The 23,572-nt window shown below is 38.9% G+C and overlaps 1 protein-coding gene across 5 annotated transcripts in view; it reads left to right on the forward strand.

Annotated features, from left to right (window-relative positions):
- MID1 (midline 1) overlaps nucleotides 1–15,492 on the forward strand; it is a 334,691-nt gene extending 319,199 nt beyond the window's left edge. For 4 of the 5 annotated variants that reach the window (XM_077173182.1, XM_077173178.1, XM_077173177.1 and 1 more), the window contains 2 exons: nucleotides 1,407–1,614; nucleotides 3,176–15,492. In XM_077173182.1, coding sequence (XP_077029297.1) covers nucleotides 1,407–1,614; nucleotides 3,176–3,524 — 557 coding nt within the window. In that variant the 3' untranslated portion in view covers nucleotides 3,525–15,492. The remainder of the gene's footprint in view (nucleotides 1–1,406; nucleotides 1,615–3,175) is intronic. The other variant, XM_077173185.1, reaches the window with a different exon arrangement.
- The last annotated feature ends 8,080 nt before the right edge of the window (nucleotides 15,493–23,572 follow it).

Genomic DNA, 23,572 nt, shown 5'->3' on the forward strand with positions numbered 1-23,572 from the left:
CAGTCATGTAGTCATCATGGGCAGTTCTGAGGGCTGGAAAGAAAACACGGGAATTCGTGCATCTTTTGAAACCTGCTTATTGTAGGGGAGGGTGCTTGAAGAGGGACGGTAGTGAGTGGTGCAAGAGGGAGTCTGAAGAGAAAGGCATGTACACCTTTCTGCTTTCCTCCTGTTTGCTATTAACCTGTGTGATGTGACCAGAGACAATTTAGTACAGAGAGACATCCTTCAGATACTGCTCCAGCACACAAAGGCTACTAAGCAGTCAGAAAGTCAGGCAGGAAGTTATGTTACTGCTGTCAGGTAGTAAGAAATAGCCCCCAAATACTTTGCAAAGGGTTTATTCTATGTTTGGTCATAATATGTAGTTAAATGCACATTGCAAAAGTAGATAACCCTGAACAGTCTACGTTTTACTTTAAGTACGTGTGCCACTGCCTCACGCAGGCTTCATGGATAGATCTAATTTAAATTTTCTGAGCATGCCATCAAATCTTCTGATTACATGTTTTTCCCCTTGGTATGCAAGACAGTAAGAAGAGAAAAGTGCTTTGCTGGACCACTTGTGGAGTTGTAGTCTTCTAGTTGTCTCTTGGTGGAGGCAAATGATCGTTCTGCTTTCTGACAAAATGAGCAAGCCTGTCAGAATTTTGGTGGGCTTTATATATCTACATGATTTGGTTTACCAAAAAGCTTCCTGTTATTGTCTACAAACCTTGTGCTACAGCCGAAGACACTTGCCAAGAGCAACAGCCTGAGTAATGTTATTGCACCATATTATTTGGACCAAGTTACAGTTCACTTCCTTCCTTTTAATGCACAGTATCCAGCACCACATGGGCATCCTTCCAAAGCAATCCTGAGTTGTTGACTGTGCTTCTTACAAATAAAGCTGTCAGTGAACAAAGAGACAAGCCTAGCTCTTCTTATTTTCAAACTCATTTTGTGGGATTTGAAAACATACTTTTTGTAGGAATGATGAAGATGTTATTATGGAGCTTTGCCCCTAGAGAATTAATAGAACACAAGTTATTCTAAATCTAATATGCTGTGAAAAAAGCAACCCTCAGACCTTTATTAGCATGTATATTGGTTTCAATTACATGCAAGAATTAGAGTATTCTGGTTACCTCTAGGTCAGAGATAATGGACATGATGATTATGCTGGGCTCTTTTCAGGGATTATCAACACGGGGAAGTAAGTGCACAATGAAGTTGACACTAAACTGACAATGCAATAGAATTGCAGGGAGCTGGATAGGTTAGTCTGTCTCAAGAATGCTTGAGAGGAGGAAATTAATATGGTTATGTAATCCTGTGGGCTTCTTAGAGGCTTGCTAATCCACTCTCCTTTTAAAAATCAAAGCCAAACCATTCTTCTGTCATCTTTGTCTCTGCATCTCTAGGTCAGCCATTTAAACTGGACCCCAAATCTGCTCACAGAAAATTGAAAGTGTCTCATGATAACTTGACAGTGGAGCGGGATGAAACATCATCCAAGAAGAGTCACACACCAGAGCGATTCACGAGCCAGGGGAGCTACGGGGTAGCTGGCAACGTGTTCATCGACAGCGGGCGGCACTACTGGGAAGTGGTGATAAGCGGCAGCACGTGGTACGTATATAAAAATATAGGTGGAAAGAAGCTCTGGTTCCCACCACACAGGTGCTGGCACGGTTTCTCTGACAGAGACCAGTAGCAGAGACATCAGGAACAGTATAAGGGCAGGCCAAGCATGCATTTTCAAATAGTTTGTCAGATGAGTTTCCCAATCTCCAGCACTTTTGGACTCCAGAAATAAACTTGTCAGATTATGCATCTTTGTATTTAGCAGCCTTCACAGGACTTTTACTCCACAGCTGGGGTTGGTGGTTTTTTTGAACCCACATACAGTATATATTAAGATTTTTTTTTAATTGGAGGGATCATCATCTTGTTTACATAGAGATAACTTTGTAAATGTGATCACTTTTGCTAAATGTAGAAGATTTTCTGTCCTTCACTATAAAAAAAAAAAACAAAACTCAGGACAGCTTGATGATCCAGTTTAACAGGGGCAGAGGTCAGATTTGCTTTTGGGAAGGGGACATGAAGCAGCAGAGCTGTAGGTCTGTGCCCCAGGGAATGAAGCAAGGGGCAGGAAACAGAAGACTGCTTTCCTTCACTTCTGAATGATCCTCTGTGTCATACAGGGGTGTATTTCAGAGGGCCTTTAGTCAATGGAAGAGATGTTATCCTTTGGTATTCAAAGACATCATGATGAAAGTTAATGGAGTGGAAAAATCAGTGGGGTCTTCAGGTATTTCCCACTGTCTCAAAGAAGTAAAATGCTGTTTGTCTGTGCCAGTGCTAAGGAATGAGGGAAAAAAACCTTATGGTAGATTAATCTCTGTTGGTTGAAGGTCCAACAAATACTGCAGTGTCTCTAGAACGTGAGGAACTTTTACATTTCTGTTATATATGACAAATCAGGTATTTTTCCTCAGTATCCTTTAATGAGAATATTTTCACAATCCTTCTGCCCTGCACATCTTGCCATAAATTATGGTTTGCAGAGCAAATGTCTTCACCTACAGTTGCTTAACTTGGCCTGAAACCCAGTCTCAAAAATGTTCATTTGAATCTGAAAACCACACCAACATCTGGCAAAACATATTTGAAAATGGCAAAATGGGGGGGGCAGGGGGAGGGGAGAGAGATGTTTAATGTGTCCTTTGATGTTTATTCTTGCATTCCTTCTTCAGGGCCACATATTAAAGGAGCAAGGAGAGATCAGATTAGCTGACAGATAGCAGTGTATTTTAAAATCAATGAATTCCTCTGTATTCATCTGTTGGAAAGGGAAATTTGAGGTCCATTGATTTAAACCCTGAGTTGCTGAGTATTCAACAATCTTCCTTTTCAATACCAGAGGCAAGCCCTCAAAAAAATTGCCATAGCTGCCAAACTAGAAATAATAATATGAGTTTCCCTGACCTCTCAGACCCAAAAGAGAGACAAAGCATTAATTAAGCCTGTGCAGATGTTGTGGTGAAACGTTGTTTAATTAGAGCTTAACTCAGGGCAGTAAGAGGCAGGGGCATTCCAGTGAGTCCTCTGGGCTAACATTTGACTTCACTGAAAGACAAAATGGCAGGAAGCATTTGTTTCCTCGAGATGTTCTTTTGTTTTGCAGGTATGCTATTGGTATTTCCTACAAGTCAGCACCGAAGCATGAGTGGATTGGAAAGAATTCTGCCTCCTGGGTGCTCTGCCGCTGCAATAACACGTGGGTGGTGCGGCACAACAGCAAAGAAATCCCCATCGAGCCCGCGCCTCACCTCCGGCGCGTCGGGATTTTGCTGGACTACGACAACGGTTCCCTTGCCTTTTATGATGCTTTGAACTCCCTACACCTTTACACTTTTGACATTACATTTGGCCAGCCAGTGTGCCCCACGTTCACGGTGTGGAATAAATGTTTGACCATTATAACTGGCTTGCCTATCCCTGACCACCTAGACTCCTCCGAGCAGCTCGCGTGACTGCTGAAAGCCAAAAGGTAGGAGGGCACATCTTCCAGGGCGGCCAGGCGGGGCCACCAGGAGCTGACCCGGAGCTGGCAATCCACGTGGCATCCCACACAATGCTGCCAAATTTGGGCAAAACTGACAAGGAGAGAAAATCTCTTCCTGTGTATTTTGTACTGAAGGACAAGAAGTGGCTTTAATAATACCTTAGAACTCTTTTTTTTCAGTTGCTTTTGTTTGGTTGGTTTTGTATTTCATCTCCTACAGGAAGATTTATAAATTATTTATAAAAATGAAAAAAAAAAGAGAAAAGTGAAAGCCTAGTATGGACATCTGGGAAATGTCTTCTTGTTTTTTGGGAGGGGGGGTTTTTTGCACATTGGTGGTCCTGTTAATTAAAGTTTCATCAGCCTTTTGAATGATTTTATTTTACAGTGGATAATAGAAGAAAATTGGAAAGATGAAAACTGCATAGTGGACAAGTCAGTATACTTCAGGTTTTACTTGTAGCAACATTAGTGGTCTCATTACCAGCCTTGTTGAGTGTGAGAGCTCTCAATTTCTACCGTGCACATGGGAATGTGCAGACCAAAAGAACAAAAATAGGCAAGCAAGGAAGTGGAGCTCGCCAACACAGCAAAAGAATAAAGTTTAATTTACTTCTGTTCACAGGGCAATGCTCTCTCTGTTCATAAAAAACATGTGGAATATCTCCTAGAAATGTGAGTGGATAAATCATCTGGTGATTTATTTTATTGATGGCAATATTCTCATCTACCAGTGCTTCACTTTCGTCTTTGGGAAACTTTATAGAATCACTGAGGATGTGGAAGCCCGATACCATCTCTGAGAATCAGCAGCACTGGAGGAGAGCAGCCAATCCAAGGTCTGACTGTAGACTAATTTGATAAAGCACGGCATCATTTAAGGATTGATTGTAATGGAAGATGTCACAGTTCTGATGGCAGACGTGAATGCTTATTGCTGATTTTACAAGGTTCAACACAGCAAGCCCAGCCAACCACTCGGAAGTGAGACATGCGCCACTTTACCATTGGTTTTAAATTAAATACAAATGTTTCATTGTCATACACTGTGTAGTGTCTACAACAAAGCAAGGAAATCTGTTTTGCATGTGCTGTATGGAGAAACACTGCAGCTGGAGTTTTTTCATAGTTATCATTGTCCCAGGTTGTTTGGGAAAGCACAGTTCACTTTGTGAATGAAAAGTAAAGAGTAAGCTTTCAGCAGCAGTAGAAATCTGCATAGGGAGACCCGATGTTCATCCCGGTGTTGGTAGAAGAGCTTCAGTGAAGGCAATAGAGGTTCTATGTACTTTATCTCAGAGCTGAATCAGGTGCATTTTTTTCTCTTTCTTTTTACAGATAAAAGCTTTTTGTAATTATTGCGATGCTTATGTATAAATGATCATTTTGGGAGATGATTGAGGCATATGACAACTTTAAAAGAATGCTTTTCCTGCAGTGTTTTGTTGTTACTATGCAAGTGGTGAATATCTGCCTGTGTAGAGAAAAGATAAATTGAATATCAGCTTTAAAGATTTGCTCGGTAATTTATAACCATGCTTTAGGTGTCTTTTGAAAAAGATGCTTTAATGCACTTTGTTCAGTAATGGGCCCAAAATAAAATGGTCCCAAGCTCAGCTTCAGATTTTTTAAATACTGATTCTCCAGGTACAAAGCTCTACTACAGTTTGCCTTATGATTATATCAAAAATTTATGAACAAGATGAAGAGAATACATACAAGCCTGTTTGGGTTTTTTTTTAATAGAAAATAAATGCCTTTCCATGTTTCTCTGATTTCCTTTTACATGCCCTGCTAACTGCTGAATTAAATGGAGAAAAATCTGGCAGTGCATTGCTGATACCATGGCTTTCAGCTGGGCAGCATCCCATAGCTCACAGGTAGGAGCCACTGATCTTTCCCAAGTAGACAGAAAAAGACAAAGTGTGTACATATAGTGAACCTCACTGTTTATCATAGTGTCATTAATAATCAAGAAACTTATACCCTCAAAAATGACAAAGTAAATCAGTCCCCAAGCATCTGAGTACAATGCTACTGGTACAATCTGATATACAATGCCCAGGTGACCTGGCCTGGGATGTTTGGGAGCTAGTTGAGATGGTATGAAAATTTTGAAAATTAGTTGATAGAAGATGTCTGATGCAAAGCAGTGATAAAAGGATGCATGAAGAAAAGACTTTTATTCTAGGGTTATTGCCAAGTTTCTGCCTAAAAGGAAAGAGTGATTACCAAAGTACATGTAGCAAGGCTGTGTGTCTTCTCTTTTGCAAGAAATATTAGATCTAGAAGCTGATTTCAGTAGTGGATAAACTGAAAACACTGCTCAGTGTTTGCTTATACAATGTTGGCAGAGATTGAGCTGGATGGAAATACAACCATTGAATTTGGAGAGGTCCCAAATGATTTCACATATTTCATTGTAAAGATAGAGCATGAGTCTAAAGACAGATTGTGGTTTTGGCCAATGGAAAAAGGATGGTCTTTCATCTACAGACCTTGGTGTATCATCTTTATTTTAACACAGAATACTTCATTTGGAGCTAAGCCACATTTCTCCAATGTCCTATTAACTCAGTCAGTACTCTGTGCACATATGTTTGTGTATATATGTACACATATGTATGGGTATACACACACCAGCATATGCACAGATATAGTGTGTAATTTGTGTATACACACACATATGTATATACACAGACAAAGTGACAGCAACTAGTCAGGTGTTTCTTTTTTGCTTGTTTCTTGGAAAATTTCGTATTCTGTATGACAATGAGGAAACAAGTTTGCTATGAATAGTATTCTTCTGGACATTTTTTAACAAACAAAATCTGTTTATTTTACAATACTTGATTCAATGCCTGATTAATCAATAAAAACTTCCATTTGAAAATGTAGCTTCTGTGGTCTGTGGCATTTTGCATGGTCCATAGTAATGAATTGAAATCCGGGGGAACAAGTAATTCTTGTATAAAAATAAAATATGGTACTTTAATGTAGCAAGCAGTCTTAGATAAGGATTTTTCCCTTTTTTTGAAAGTTTTGTGACTAGGAATGAAGTAACATTATATAATGCTGTGTTTAACAAATGCAGATTTTTGAGGAATAATCAGCTGAGGTGAAAGCAATGAAAGTGGTAGATAAAGCCTATGTTGGTATAATGATTGTTTCAAAAGTGTACTTAAAACCCAATTTGGGGTTCAGCAGAATTAGAGCAAATAATAACACAATCTCTTTAGGAGATAGTAGCAGCTCAGAGTAGTGTTGAGCTTGAGGAAATGGAAGGGTGGGGGACTATTTTTCTCTGAGACCAGATAAGATTTTCCATATGTTTGACTTTTATGTGTTAATGCACACCTAATAGGGAAAAAAAAATTGTGCTGAAATGGGCAGTATGTCATAAATTATTTAGTAGACTGTCTCCAGTCTACTGTATTTTTCCATTGTTGGCTTTCAGAGAGCAATAAAGTTGCTGTTTTTTCTGCCATTAGTTTATTTTTTATGGCTTTTGGGTATCCCATTTTTCAATTGCTCCACAAAGAGACTCTCAGTTAGCAGAGGGTCCCAAGGGTAAGGTGCATAAAAGTCTCTCAGGTCTGGGTACACTGTGAAAAGCAGGAAATCTGCAAGTACAGGTGAAAACACATTTTTCATTATTTTAGCAATAGTAGGTCACTAAACACCAGTGTGCATCATCTGTTTTAGTCCTGTGTCTTAATTGCAAACACTATATTCTTTACACATTAGAAAACACAACAGGACACTATTGAGAGCACAAATTAAAATGTCAGCTCATTAACCAGTTCATTTTGAGATGGCCAGACTTTATAGCTGAAGGACTGTGGGAGATTCCATTAAAATATTATTTAATAATACAGTAAATATTTCTTTTTTAATTGTTCTTATAAAACAGATGTCTAGTAGTTAGCAGCTGCTTTTAGCTGCAGCAGCACAATTTTCAGATAAGCCCATGAAACCAAACATAGTGAGGATTGCTAGTGGCTCTCATCTGTGTCACCAAAACTGAGGGTACTCATTTTAGTTGGAAAGGCTGTTTTAGTTTGAGGTTGAGGTGTGAAGAAAAGCTGACCCACACAGTCAGTGCTCACCAGTACCTCAGTTACTGGCCAGGGCACACCTGGCCTGAAGGCCTTCAGTGGGGCAGCCTTGGGAAGCTGGTGATAAACAAAAGTATGCACAATTTGCTTATGGAGTGATGTGCTGGGAGTTTAACTGTTACACCATTTCTCATGTATTTTCACATACTGATTCTTATAATACTGGAAGTGTGTCTTGAGATAGAGGGATGTAAAACACAGTATTTTCCTGTCTTACTGAGTTGCTTGCCCATATAGAAATGAGCACAATGGTTTTGTCTTCTCCACATTGAGGAAAATCCCACTCACTTCCAAGTGCTGATGTTGAACTATTTGTATTTAATATGCTTTCTGAAATTAAAGAAACCCTCTTTACATTTTAACTATTGATTTAGTACTTGATATAGTAAAAAATTAAGAGACTAAAGAGCAATGATGTTAACAATGCTTTCAGTGTGGGCTAGACCCTTGGTTTGGACTGTGACATTTAGGGCATCTGTGTACATAAATCAAATCTCTGTGCCAGAAACATTAAATTGTCATTCATGTGGGAGTTGAACAGTGCAGGTGCAAGTTTTTCCTTCTGAGGTAGGCTTTTGCATTAACTCTACTTTTTGAGTAGAATATTCTGTTTCTTTAATTTTTTTAATTGGTTTTTTGATTCAAGTGCAGGCCCAGTTAATGAGACTGTAAATAATACAATCATTCATCATGTTACTAATTTTAGCAAGCCCTGCCATATCATGTGCCTCTAGCAGGTTGCTGAACACCTCAGCTGCAATCTTAACCTTTACAACCTCACCTCCAACATGAGGACTGATGCTTAAGATGTTGACCAAGTGTGTAACTTTCCCAGGTGGAATTCATCCTGCTTTGAGTAAGGAACTCCAGCACAAATCATGATACCAGTTAAAGGTGAGGGACACATATATTGCACAAGGGTGATATAGGAAAGATATGGGCTAGAAAACCATCACTATTGAGGCAGTTCTGGTTTAGAAGTGCAATAATATATTAGGAAGTTGTGAAGTCTTCTACTACAGTGTGATCAACAGTGGCATTATTACTGCTGCCTGAGAGAGGAATGGAGTAGCAAAAGAGGGAGTTCTGGAGCAATGCTGAGAGAGATCAGAGTGACAGGGCAGCTGAAAACCTGCCACCACTGCCTTCCTTGGCACCATGCTGCAGCTCTGCAAAGCAAGCCTGCACCTATTCATCCTTTTGTTCCAGCTCAGTCTCAACCCACATTCCCAAATGACAGGAAAAATAATATTGCAATTACATATCTGAAAGCCTAACCTGAATAAAAGCAGCAGGGCAGGGATGACAGCCCCGGGCCTTGATCCTCCTTTATTCACCCAGATTTTTACATCTGCTGACTTCAAAGGAGATAGTCCTGATTTACACAGAGGTAGGTACAAGCCCATGAATCTTCACTTTCCAAAGAGTCAAACCCAAGTGGAGCAGGAGCCCCTGTGAGAACAGCTCAGACTTCCCAGTAAATCATGTCTTTGGAGAAAGCACTTTAGCTGCTAGCAAAACTGCAGTTTCTCATGAGCTGTTTCCCAAGGCCAGCACAGGTGTGTTTTAAAATGTCTGGTTCTTTTAAAATGTATGGCTCAGTAACATTCTTCTTGGGTGAATTGTTCAGACAATGCTTTGCTGTTTCTTCCAAGTGTGGGAACTATTCTCTTAGCAGGTGTTGTGTTACTTTTATAAAATCTTGAGATTCACAAGTTATAATATAATGTTCTATCTAGCATAAGACTATTGTTCTTGGACTTCCATTCAAAAAGGGATAATAGCTAAAAAGTTTAGAAGACTGCTTCCTGTACCTGTCCTAATTTACATAGTTACTTGAATTCATGGAGATGCTTCCTCTTAAGGAATAGCACCTCATTTCTTGTTAATACAGATGGACAGATAGTAATTAGGAGTATTCCTGAAAATTATGAACCATTACAATATTTTATAATCAAACCTTTAAAAGGCAGCAGATGGAGGCTTTGTGTTTTGTATAGTCATTGAACAGGAAAAAAACAGCTATAGCTGTTTAGATCACTGAAAGGTAACAAATGGCAGCTAACTGCTACATGACAGGATGGGAAAAGTTTTCATTAGCAATTTTTTACTTCACTCTCATTTTTATTTTACTTGGAAAACAGACAATTCCACTTGAAAATGTTTCTGTGATATTCTTCTATTTCTTCACCTTTCTTTTGTTTTCAGTCTCATTTTTAATTTTTAAATATTAGGCAAGAAGTGTGAGTTTCAAAAAGTTGGCTTTATTTTTTATTTTCTTTAAAATTACCATTTTCAGGATGTGGACAAGAAATTAAATGAGAAGTCAAAATACTAATGTAATAATGTAACTTGAATGTTGAGAATATTTTTGAAGCACAATTTAAAGAAGGAATGCAGATAAACCTGTCACTCTTCTACAAATACTGAATTATTTGGTTTCATTATTCTGGGCTTAATAGCATTTCTCTCTAATTAAAACAGCACTAGGAGACCTGATTAAGGAGCACAAGCAGAGAGATAGTAGATTATTTTAGGATAACCCTGGAACCAGCTCCCTTTAATAGCAGTAATTTATATACTCAACCTCATTAATGCCAGCTTGGGGGTTTGGGGGTTCTTTTTTTTTTATTATTGAATTGTGTGTCCTCACTAACAGTAGTTCATAGCCTAGAAGTATGTGTCTCACTTGGGAAGCATAGATTCCAATCCCTTATTCTATTGGGATTCTATTCCTTTATGGAATAGTAAAAAAGTCCTCCCTGTGGCAGGTGTGAAGGTGGTGCCAACACAGTGAGAGCATCTCCCACCAGCAGAGGATTGTTTGATCTATATTTCTGTTGTCTTGTTTATGCAAGTACTAGTGATGGCCACAGGATGAAGTAAATTCATCCAGATTTGTAGGTATGGGAAGATGTGAAAAGCCTCTGTTGCATTAATATTTACAACCAGTGGCACACACAACCCAGAATTAGAAATGAGCAAATGGAGATTTGTTCCTTTATACAATCAGTCACATATTCTTTTAATTTCTTCTAGTGACTGTGGCCTCTGTCTCAATTTTTCCATCAGTTTACATTGACATGCTCCTTGAACATTTCTTAAAGTTGGTGAGGTTTTTTTACATATTAGGTTTTAGTCAAGCAAACATTTTTTTAAAACAAACATTGCTGATATAATGTCAGCAGGTTATGGTAAAGAGTGGAGATGAGGAGCAATTTAGAACCCAGAGCAGGTACAAATTGAATTCAGAATAGAATAATACTCTTCTAACAGTGTAGTCATAGAATTACTACATTGCATATATTTTGACTAACAGGGTTTACTATTGAGGAAATTAGAATAAACCTTTGAATTATATACACAAAAAGAGAAGAAAAAATTTATTTATTCACAATCAATAATTCCTATTTTCCTACTTCCTTCCATGGGAGGGATGAAACAGGAATGATTTGTCTTTCCATTTTTATGAAGTCACTGCTCCATATTAGTGTTACTTGGAAATCTCTCAGGATGAAGAAATTTCATATGAACAAGCACAGCATTCTCAATAATCTTGAAGTCTGCATAAGCCATTAGCCTTATTTAAGGCTGGCAGTTACTCATCAAGTTATGAATGCTTTCATGTGTATTTAACTGTGCCAGTAGAAACATGTAGCATTAAAAAAAAAATGATCAATCAGCTACAAAGCTGCTACTTGGGATAGGGAAAGGAAAATATTTTCATGGACCTGTACTCGTGCTGGTTCTCATGCACAGAGAAGCCCTAAGTCCTGACAACCTTTTATCTGTTTTTGGAATTCCAAAGCTCTGCAAATCATGGTTGGTGTATATGGGTACAGCTCACCCCAGTGTCCCCACTGTCCCAGTTATTCCTGCTTCCCCACAAGCAGAAGGAGAAGCAAGGCAGCTCCCAAAGGTCTTCATCTCTGATGCTTCCCTGACATTTCTCATGGCAGGAACAGTAAAGGCACGGGATGGCCACACCTTGTGTGGCAGCAGAATTACACCATGAAGTTTTAAGCAGGCTTCTCTAGAATAGGACCCTACCCCACAGAAAGAGAGGCTGAACTGGCTCCAGTAACAAGGTCCAGACATTTCTTAAGTAACTTGTCCAGCTTCTGCCATGGACAGGAAAGGAAAGGGAAATCTGCTGCAGGACAGCCTATGTGAATGGCACATTTTCTAAAGGCATGTCCAAAAAGATCAAAGAGAAAATTTTAACATAATTCATCCTCATAGGTAGGTCTGCATAAGGAGGATGGATACATTTTTCCATGTTTCCATGGAAGCATGGAAAGCTGCCTCCTTGTATGTCAGGTTTGGCACTGTTTGTGGGCAGGCAGCCCCTCATTTCTTTTGAAGAGTGAAAAACCATTTTCCCACAATTTTTCTTCTCATTCTCCTAAAAGTTTGACAAATGGGAAGAAAAAATTGTCAAATTTCATTTCATGAAGGCTCATATCACTGATCTCCATTGTCAATGCAAAGAAAATGCAAAAACTAACAAAGAAAAAAACTAAAGAAAATACAGCAAAACCTCTGTGTGCAAAACTTTAATTTGTTACAACTGACATATCTGACATACTTTTAATCTGCTACTATTAAAACAGTAATGGATTAATAGTACTGTTATGAAGCAGAAACAAGGTGGAAGATTTATCATGACTGGAACTCTGACAGAGAAAGAGAGAAATAGAAGTAAAAGGCAGAAAGAACATCCCTGGGAAATACACCTAGGAATGTAAAACCAGAAAGCATTGCTACCCCAGTTTAGTGAGTCTGGTAGACACTCATCTGGAAGACTGCAAAATTCTGGTCTAAAAGAAAGATGATATTCAATAACACAGGACCAGAAAAAGGCTCATCTTAAGAGAAAGCTAAGGAGGAGCTTGGGTGATAAGGGGAGATGTAAATGTGGCAGTGTAGCCATTACTGTCTGAATAGAGATAACAAAGTGGTTGTGCTTTTAAATACATGATTAGGGATAGCCCCAGGAAAGGAGAGTCACAGTTCTGAACAAAAGTTAAAATTGGTACAAGAATAAATTCAGTCAGCTCTTTTATGAACAGTTAGATCTATAGAAATCAAGACATTTACTTTATGGGATGGCAAGAGGAATAAAGAAACCTTGCTGATTCGAGAAGTTTTGTGTGTGAAATTAATCACCCTTCAGTCTAAATTAGCAAGTATTAGTCACCTAGGTATAAGCATGTTTTCTAGGCATCTTCCATAAGGAATGGGAAATAAATAGCACCTGCAATTGTTCATTTCAGGTATTCTAGCCACCTAACTCAGAGCAGAGAGAATCTCACTCCACGCCTGTCCTTTCACTACTGGCCCTATGAGGAGTCACAGACAGCTAGAGTGTATTTGGTATCTGTCTTTTAGATAGCTCAAGTCAGATCAAGTGACTACCACTCTATATATTTAGAAAATGGTATATTGACATTTTTATAGTAGTGATTACAGAGTGAATCCATTTCTTTGGATATAATACAGGAATTTATAGACAGCTCCTGTCTTAAAATCCTTACTATGCCGAAGTACGAAGGCAATTTTTCACTGGCCTCAGTGAAGCCTACATTTTGCCTCTTAGATATGAATCAGGTGAAATATTGTAGGTCAAAGTCATATTAAATCTCTCAAAGACATCTCTTGACAAGGAGTGTTCTGGCCACTGAGCCCTGTTTTTTCAAAAGAAGACATTTATAATAATGCTTCAGTAAAACAGCCATTCAGGCAGCATCAACAAATAAATAAACTTTTATTTGACTACAGAACAAACTGGCTTGAGATTTTATGTGCTCATATGCATTCTATTGCATTGATCCTCTGCACAAGTATTTTGGATTCTAAATTAATTTGCTTACCCAATGCTGAAAAATGCTACACATTAATAGCATTTCCTGGGCCAAGTGATTTGGTTGTATTAAGGAACCAAGAGCTCCTCAGCAAAACTGTCTTCTAACAGAGAAATAGCCAACAGCTAAAAGAAATGCATAAGAGATAGCTGAGAAGTGCTGGCTCTTAAATATATAAGTTGGATGCTGATGTCGAAAATACTTGGTTTTTTATGTTATTTATTTAAATCTTCTGCAGAGGAAATGGGTCAGGTGCTCTGAAGGATAACTGGAAAGCCTTTTGATATTCACGGTAGATTGTTTTGAATGGCTGCCTTCCAGAAAATGAGCAGAAAAATATATTCTGTAGATGGATGTAAATATTCCTTTTTCCAGGGTTTTAACTTAGACTCACCTCTCTATATTGTATAGGTCACTTTCAGAGGTTTCATTTTATCTCTTTCTAAACAGCATGAGTATTTATCTAATGATGCTGTGGTGAGGTATGCTTCATTCTTCAGGTTAATAGAGTGCGCAGTTGAAAAAAACCTTCACATGCAAAGTATTGTTAACTGCTTGTTCATAAAAGGGAAGGAAATGACTCAGGCTGAGGAAATTTTGAAGTTAAGATTGTTGATGCTCTTCAGGCTGATAGAAAAAGAATTCTCAAATAAAAGGTGAAAGTTTCTTCAGGAAGCACTTTCTGTTGGGGAAAGGATTAACAATCCAGGAAGGTCAAATAAGGAAAACTGTCAGAAAATCACTCAAACTAGGGAAATATTTTGTAAAAAGTGTGACACAGAGGGAGTTGGTGGGGTTAAGGTAATGGTGAAAGGTGACTGAGATAGCCTGGTGTGCTTTGGAGGGACTTTGTGAGGATTTCTATTCACAGAGAATATGGGAACAGTTTGTGAAACTGCACTGGCCCGTACTGCTTAGGGGTCTGGGAGTTGGAAGCAGCATCAGAAAATAATGGAACTGAAATACAAGTCAAGAAAGAAGGAACTGGGAACAGAAAATAGCACAGCATGGAAAACTTCTGTAAAATGAGTCTTCTTACTGTTGGATTTGTTACATTGATGAGTATTGAAATGAAGACAACTTTTAAAATGTAGCTTATTTTCACAGGTTGTGGCAACATGATTCATTACTTCTGTTAATTTTAATTATTTGAACAAAAATGTTCCTCTGTTTCTGGTCCCTAAATCTCTATCTGCCTATAATCTTAATTTATGTGCAAGCAAGGCCTTACATCCTTAGGTATTTCCCATCCATAGAAGCATGGAATTAGTCCTATCTCCTCATAAAATTTGGGCTCTTCCACCAGCATGGTAAAGAATGTGGAGACACTTTTTTCTGTCTCTAGTTGAAACAGCCAAAGTTTTTTGGTAAATGATGTAACTTGATAGGTACTGAGGCCTCTTGGTTTGGGAGCTTGGTGGGTTGATGTGGCAGAAGCAGTGATGGTTTGTCTTTTACATGGAAGCAGGCACTGATTAGGTGATTAAAATTCAGATGGTTTTGTGCTGAATTTCTGGAATGGAATGTGCCTGAAGGGTGGTGAAAATGTTTGATGCTGGAGCATGAGGAAGTTTTGCCAAGGCATTGGTGAGGTGTCACTGTCAAAGAAGTTAGTGAATGTAACCACAGTCACTGTAATTAAAAAGGAATTTGACAAAATCTTTGTAAAGTTATTGTGCTCTGAATGGTGTTAAAATATGGAATTTATGTTAATGTAAATGAACTGATGTTTAGTTATTGGAATAAGATACTACAGATGTATTGTGGGATATATATAAATGAATGTGTAATCTAGATTATGTGGGTTATAAAAGATGGTGCTTTGACCATCTGTCAGTGGTTTGCTTTTATTGGGCTAAGGAAATTGTGGCTATGAAAAGAAATAGCAATTTATTAGCAAGTTTTGGATTGTATGAATGTGTCTTGATTTTTGTAATAAAGAATGTTAACTCTACTGCTTAATTTCTGCTAAAGTAAACCAGTGAATTTCAGTAGCAATTTTATTTTGGGCAGAATAGATCTTAACAAAACCAAGAGTGGTAATCAAACCTTATCTAATCTCAGTTTAAGATAATTGTCAACAGACAAATAAGTGAATCATAGCCTTGCTAAGGAATTCCCATTGAAGGGAAATCCCAGGGCATATCCAGGTGGAGGCAGGTCTCCAGGAATGTATCCCAGAGGTAGCCCTGAGGAAAACAGGGAAAGCTATAGTGAGGAAAAACAACAGGCCACCAATGGGTGGGTTTCTGACTTTTGATAATCAAGGATAACAGCTCTCCTGGCAAAGGGAAGGGAAGGGCTACCAGCCTCACACCTTCACATTAGATCAAAGTGACTCCCTGAAACAAAGCCGCTCACCCCTTCTCAGACAAGCTTTCTCCTCCATGTAATTTCATAGGAACTGAAACAATTCTGAAGCAAAATGATTTTGTGGTGTAGAACTATGGAAGTCGGGGGTAATAACAGCAAAGCTAAATTTGCAAAGGTGCACAGGTAAGGAGAGAACAAAGAGGGATTTTACTGGGATTAATGTGCTGTGGGAAAGATGAGTGAAATGAAGTTCAGAGGATTTTTTTCCTCTTACTGAATCAACATAGTTTTGGGATTATCTCTGAGTCATAAATTCCAATTAGCAGTATAAAAAATAACTTTTAACTGAAAGACAGCTTTCTATCATATTCCCAAAGCCTTGCCTCAGAGATACCCATCTAAACTTGCTCAGAGCTACTCACCAAGTTCACTATAGAAGAATCACACCTATTTATTCACCTTTTATTACTGAAAAAAAAATATATATAAAGTACAAGAGCCAACAGTGATACAGGATTTATAAACTGTATACTTCTCTCCTGGCAGAGGCATGACATGATACATAGTTAATTGTCACTTGAATTAGCATGCTTTATGATTACTTTATTCAAGGCAAACTCTCAGCCTGCAGTTATTGCAGTCCTGTTCTGATGTCCCATCAGCTCTCCCAAGAGGGCTAGGCCAAGCCCCAAGTGCTGGAAATGCTGAATTTCCATCCTTGCTCTCATCAGGGCGGGTGCTGAACCTCCAGCACCCAAACATGGCAGTCAGGTAATGCCTTCCTTGCTGTGCCTGAAGACCAATTCCACCTCCCCAGCTTTTTTCCTCTGTTGTAGCTTCAATGTCCCTAGGTTTTTTTCAGTCTTCTCCAGTAAGTCACGTTTTTTGAGGTTTTTCATCATTTGCATTGCTTCCCTATGGATTCTTTTCAATTCATCCTACATTGCTTTTACTACAAGGGCAGTGTCCAAAAGTGAATACAAAATTCAGTGCAAGACTTTACCAGCTGTTTGGAGCAAAAGGATAAAAACAATCATTCAAGTCTTCAACCCCAAATATAGTGCTTGCCTTTCTCATGACACCAGGTCAAAGTTGAATAACACTCCCCTCCCAGCCATTGCAGCCCCTGGGGACTCAGGAGAGCTACCTCCACTCTGTCTTCACCTTGTCAGGAGCATGTGTGGATTTAATCCCACCTCATCAGGATCATGTTTGTTTTCAGTCCTGTGCTGCAGTGAATTTACAGTCTGCATCAGCTGCAAATATAATAAACATATCCTCTGTTCCACATTTTGAGGTGTCTGGGAGCTAATGGAAAAACATTAAGCCTGAGACAAACCTTCTCTTCCTGTGACAAATACCCATCAGTGCCACTGTTGTGACAATGCACTTGCTGACAGCTTCTCTCTGAGCAGAGTTTTCCCAGCAGCTCCTGTACCTGCTCGTGCTAGTTTCAGTCTGGTAACATTTCCCTTGTTTATTTGTAGAATTGCCCACAGGTCACAGTGCCAGAAGCCTCACTGAGAACTGACTGTGTGACAAGTACTGCCTCTTGGCTCTTCCTGGTTCTGGTTACCCTGCTGTAGGGAAAGGAAACACAATTTGTCAGATATATTTGTTCTTGACAAATGCCTATTAATTTACACTCATTTTGAAGCTGTTTTCTAGGTGTGCTTGCCAATTTATTTCACAAGAAAAGGCACATAAAGGGCTGACAATGATGACTGTTATTCTAAAAAAATGGTGTGATTCATTTTCCAATAACTGCTAAATGCTTTCTTCACCTTTATATGCAATATAAACCACAAAAAAGTCACCCCATGATTCCAGAGAGATGAAAGAGGAAACAGATATTCTATGAGATGTCCAGTTCCAAACTAAGACACCTAAATGCCCACATCTATGTGACTAATGCCTAACCATTGGCATCTATTGCCATTTGGGAAACCTCAGAGCTTAGGAGATAGCTACAAGGGCTGGCAGATGTGCCACAGAATCTATGGGAGACTTGGCTTCTCCAGAGCAGCAGGCAAGAGACTCTGGATGTGGAAAATGGCCCATAGTTAACAACTGGGTCATTCCTTGGTTGACCTAAATTAATTGACCTTAATTTTGTCATTTTAATCTCTAATGGAATCTCTGCTCGTTCAGTTTTATGCTACAGCTGAACTTTGGTTCCCTGTTTTTGGTTGGCCCTCTTGGGCATATCATCTTTAAGCTCAGGCTAAAAGAGAAAAGAAAAAAAAAGTCCTTTTTTTTCTTTCTTGTCTTCCTGCCCTTTTAGAATACGGTTATTTTTACATATAGGAGGAGGGAGGAGGAGAATCTTTTCCCTTTGCTATATACTCCTTGGAGCAGACTTATCAGTATCTCAATTTAACTGCCTTTGCTCCAGTAATTACAGTGAGTCAGAAACCATTCCCAGCACTGCTACTTGCATCTGAATTACTGGTGCTCTCTCAAGTTTTAAAGTCAGGGAGCAAAGAAAAGGGATTCTCATACTGGTCTGAGTTTAGAAAAGGCCTTTAGTGGATACAATGAATCACTAGCTTAATCTAGGAAGAAAAAAGAACATGTGAAAATAATCCCATACCACTGGGAATTAGGATAGCACTGTGATGCAAATGGAGAATCTTAGAATCAGAAAAGAATATGCATAAGGAAAAAGAAAGAAAAGGCTGAAGTTATTTTTACTTACACAGAAGAAGCTAACAGGCAGCTTTTATCGTACATGGAGAGGTATAAAGCAGAAGGCACAGACTCTTCCATCTCTTTCATGTGATTTATTAATTTAAATCCAGCTCTCTCTTATTGTGGTGGCTGGAGGTGCACAGAGGGTTGGTGCTGCTCTGCCCTACACACATTGCAGGGGAGGAGATGGGTTTGCATTCACCAGGGGACCAGGAGCTCTGCCTGAGAAAGGCAAAGGGTCCTTTCTGCACCCCACGCTCTGCTCAGGATGCAGCCAGATCCCCTGCCTGGCTGTGCCATCTGCTCACAGCCTGGAGAGCCCTGAGGGGAGGCCCTTGTGCAGCAGCAGCACCCAGGCTCCTGCTCTGGCAGCCCCACAGCTGGGGCCATACAGGTGTGCCATGAACACAGTGACATCAGCGTGCCACCTTCAGCCTCGGCAGAGAGTGCCTGTGTGTGTGGCAAGGACCCGTTACACCACCATTATGTTCTCTTTTCTCTGTGTCCACTTTGGCAAAAGCCCAGTTTTTAATCTGGCCATATCCAAGCCAGTTGTGGTCTGGAATCTGTAGAGCTGTGCTAACACCAGACTGTCCCAAGTTAATATACAAGGTTAGGAGGCAAAGTGGAAGCAGTGAGTTGCATGTGCTTTTTTGCAATGTAACTCCCATGCTAGCAGAGCCATGCACTTTCCAGCTGAGGCAGGCTTACAGAAGACATTCCCAAAGTGTGGGTCTTCTCTATCCATATGTTCATCCATACTTCAGCCAATTAACATCTCATCCATCAATGTAAGTCAAACACAAGCTAAGTCTTTATAAAACAAATTTCAAAAAAACTCACATTTTCCTAAGTGTCCTGGCAACCAGACTCCACAGTCTGTTTTGGAGATTTTTTTTGGTTTTGTGCCTGAAAAAAAATGGAAATTGCTGAAGAAAAATGCATTAAAAATGTTCACAAATTATTCAAATTTTGTTTGAGGATAACTTAATTCTAAAAAACTAGAAAGGCAAGTGATTGCCATGATTCCTGAACAATGAACAGCTAGAACATTATAAACATTCTTAACTGTGTTCTAGTTACTACGAATCTCACAATTTTCATTGTGAAGCTATTTAAATTAAGGAGGGCTAATATTTCTTTTTCTTTTTCTTTTTCTTTTTCAGTTTTTCTGGGCCATTTGGAGGTGGTTTTGAAGATTTCAGTAGGAGAGTCTTTATATTGAAATTGTTGCGGTGATTAATGTAACAGAATAATGGTTTTGGAAAATAAGTCTTACCTTAATTCCACTTTTAATTAATCTTGTTTCAGCTGCATGTGAAAACACAAAATTCAAGATTTAAACAAATTTAAAATTGCTTTTTTTGGAGAGACAGGTATACCTGAAAAAATGGAAGTGGAAAAATCTTTAGAAGAACAATGTTTTTAGAACTTGGCATTGCACATATGATTTCTTGGGAAAATAAAAGAAACATTGCGGGGAGAATTATCTTTTTAGCTTTCTGTTTAAACCACCAGATAATTCAATAAACAGAGAAGCACCTTGCTCTGCTTGTCATATTCTCAGGTTTAATCTCAGCTATAAGAAGCTAGTCCATTGTTAGGACTGGAAACCTCTACTGTGAAAGGGAAATACAATAACCTTTGCTGCATAGACACCAGGTGGTTTTCCCTAACAAGCACTGTTGATAGAGTGATGTTTAATCTTTGATGGCAATATCTAGGATGTATTGAATTGCAATAAAACCACTTTCCAGACACAGTATCTTCCAGGATTATAAAATATATGGACAAACCATATGATTCTGTATAATGGCATTAAATGCTACCTTGTAGTGCCAGGGACATTCGGGTATTGTAATTTTGATGTCTTACACGGGAAAAATCCAGAATATTTGATAGCTTTATTAAGTGGCAAGATTTTGTTCCTGCATATCAGGTCAGCAGTAAATTCTTACCTTATTACTGTTATAAAACTCAGTAATAGAAACCTGAAGCTGTGTTATATGACTCTCCCCTAGGAAGGGTCAGTGATTCACCTCTTCTGCTGCTGCATAATGATGGTAGGAAGCACCAGATTTGCAGAAGAAAATTAGGAAGGATTGTGATCCAAACTCAGTACTACACAATTGCAATTTAATGTACTACTATAGAAAAATTAATTTTATTATCATGATCAAAGTGGATTCTCACTGGAAGAAGAATTTGGGAGGGAATTCAGAATTGTTAGAGTAGTCTGAGAATTGTGTATGAGCTAAAAATGAGAGGGAAGAATGGAAGGAAGAAAAGGCTAGAAGTAGAAGGTGGAGTGATATGCATCCATTTTCATATTATATCCTTGATCAGGCATCCGACTGGTTCATAATTTTTGAAGTCCTGTCTCAATCTAGGATAATATTTAATACTAAACCTGGTTATGGGTCATAGGTTATGGCTTTAATGTCTCTGGTTCAGTCTTGTGCTCTGAAAAGTAGGAAAATCATCATCCTTCTCCACATGAAGCCCCTGACTGAGGGAATCAAAGAAAAAAGGCTCATGTCCCTTGGGGCCTTTGCCTTGGCTACCCAGCAAATTGTCACCACTGAAAAGTAAAATCCTGGTTTCAAACCAATCATCTCTTCAAACTGGAACCCAGGAGAAAGTTGGCATAAAGGGTTAATGTGGTTCCAGTAACTTAGCACTAGGCAGGAATCTGTCTTCGTGTTTCATAGCTTCAAACACACTTCATTTCCACCTCTAGGCAATAGTAAAGTATGTTACCAAATTCATGGGACAGGATTAAGCCTGTTGTAGCCAGGGAATTTTCAAAATGAACTGGGATTGATCTTGCCTTCCAATTAAATGCTAATCATTTAGCCTAAACTAGCACTTAGCTCTCTGCTATAGCCAAGGGAAAAGGACAGACACCTCTAAAGAGTGATTATTCCAACTGCTACTGAATATCCAGGGTGGAATGAATCACCTTTCACAAATGTCTATAAATCTCCACAGAATACAGGAGTCTGGATGATTAGCTAAACTCACAACTTTATTTTGAATCATGTTAAACTAGATGGGAATAATTTCATTCCTGGTGATTAAAATAAGGTATTTTGCACTCTGACATCAATTGTCCAGACAAATACAAATGTCAAATACATCTGCTTCTATCCAGCCTCATAAATAGAAGAGTCTGGTATTCAGTTAATTACTGCTTTTTTTTCCAGATAACATTATTGAAGTCTGGCATGGATAATCTGATTCACTGATTTTTCCTAAATGTCTAGATTTTCCTAAATCTCTCAATTTCTCTGAAAGAAAAGCAATCTTAGGATAGTACTGGTTATGTCAAATCATCATCAGCTTTCTGTGGACTTGATATGATTTTACAGCCCAAATTACATTTTTTTATTTTGAAAAGATGGAAAAAAAAAAAGATCATTTAGGCTAGAAAGAAGTCTATCATGTATCACTGGCTCATGCTCTGTTGTTCTGAAGCTGCAGATAGCCAAACAATGGTAACTTTAGGTTGTTGTGGTCCTCAATAATATCACAGTTCCTTGAGGACCAAGTCATCCCAGTTACAAAGAATGATGGCCAGTGTCACTTGCTTTGCAGTCCCTGCCACTCATCAATTTTCTAAGACTGGAGATAGAAAAATGTGGAATCTGGCTTTTCTAATGTTCTTATTCTTTTTGAAATGAGGCCTGTTTTCAGAGAGCCTGACAAACAAGATTCTTTGGAGGAGATGTTGATAATTTCCATTAGCAGCAGACAGTAGTTTTTCCTCTGGCTTTCACCAGTCAGGGGGAATACAAATCTGCTTTGTAGAATGCAGCTCACATAATCCTAGGGGCTTCTAGAGTTTCATTTTGTTTAATGGAGTTTCATTATGCTGGGGTAGTGAGGTGGTTAATACCTACCAGACCAACTGAAAGTTTTCTACCCCTGTGAGTTCCTGTCACATTCAGTTTACTTCTTCTGCAAAGTAAGTTGGGAGTTCTTTGTAGGTTGGTCTTAAGTTTAATTCAAGGGCACTCAATCTTCAAATGTCTGCTGTAACTGATCTCTACTGGTTGTTGGTCATGCTATACTTAAGGAGAAATCAACTACAGATCATAGATACAGTCAGACAAAGATAGATAGATAGATAGATAGATAGATAGATAGATAGATAGATAGATAGATAGATAGATAGATAGATAGATGAGAGAGATAGATAGATAGATAGATAGATAGATAGATAGATAGATAGATAGATAGATAGATAGATAGATATAGATAGATGATAGATAGATAGATAGATAGATAGATAGATAGATAGATAGATAGATAGATGATAGATAGATAGATAGATAGATAGATAGATAAGCAGACAGACACAATCTCAGGGACAAAGAGAGATTTTAAACAGATGTGTCATGCATAGAGCTCCCTGCAGTCCACAGTTTCTCATTTCTAGGGATGGTGTATCCCTAGTCATCACACTGCCAAAAAATCAGAAGGGAAAATGTATTTAGTTATTGTCCTAACATTCCAGCTATGGAATGGGCACAGAAAGGCATTGGTGTTCCCAGCAAAAGCTGTGTTCACCTTCAGGAAAGAGAGCAGACCCAGGGAACTGAGATCTCCTCATTCTGTGGTGGGTTACAATACCAAGACTGGCAAGACTTCTGAGTCCCTGCTTGGAGTCATGCAATGAGTGTTGGAGGTTAAAGAGCTGCAGAAGGGATGAAGAATTTGTCTGGGAATCAGTGTTTCCAGGGACCATGCAAAGAACCCTGCTGGGGCCAGGCACTGTTGGGAGAGTAGAAAGCTTTTCTGGCAGGATAACTGGGCCTGTTCACGTGGGCAGCTCAGATCAGGAGTATTAACCCTGGAACAGGGCTGTTCTCCACAAAGCCACCTTGGATATCCTGCAACAATTGGTGTAAAACAAAAAAAAAAAATCCAGCCTCAGCATGAAAGACCAAAGTCTGGGTCCACTGTTTTATATTTGCATCTAAAAACATACCCAAACCAAATTAGGCTGGTACATTGTTGGGATAACA

The sequence above is a fragment of the Agelaius phoeniceus genome, chromosome 2 (assembly GCF_051311805.1).
Source record: "Agelaius phoeniceus isolate bAgePho1 chromosome 2, bAgePho1.hap1, whole genome shotgun sequence".
Taxonomy (NCBI): domain Eukaryota; kingdom Metazoa; phylum Chordata; class Aves; order Passeriformes; family Icteridae; genus Agelaius; species Agelaius phoeniceus.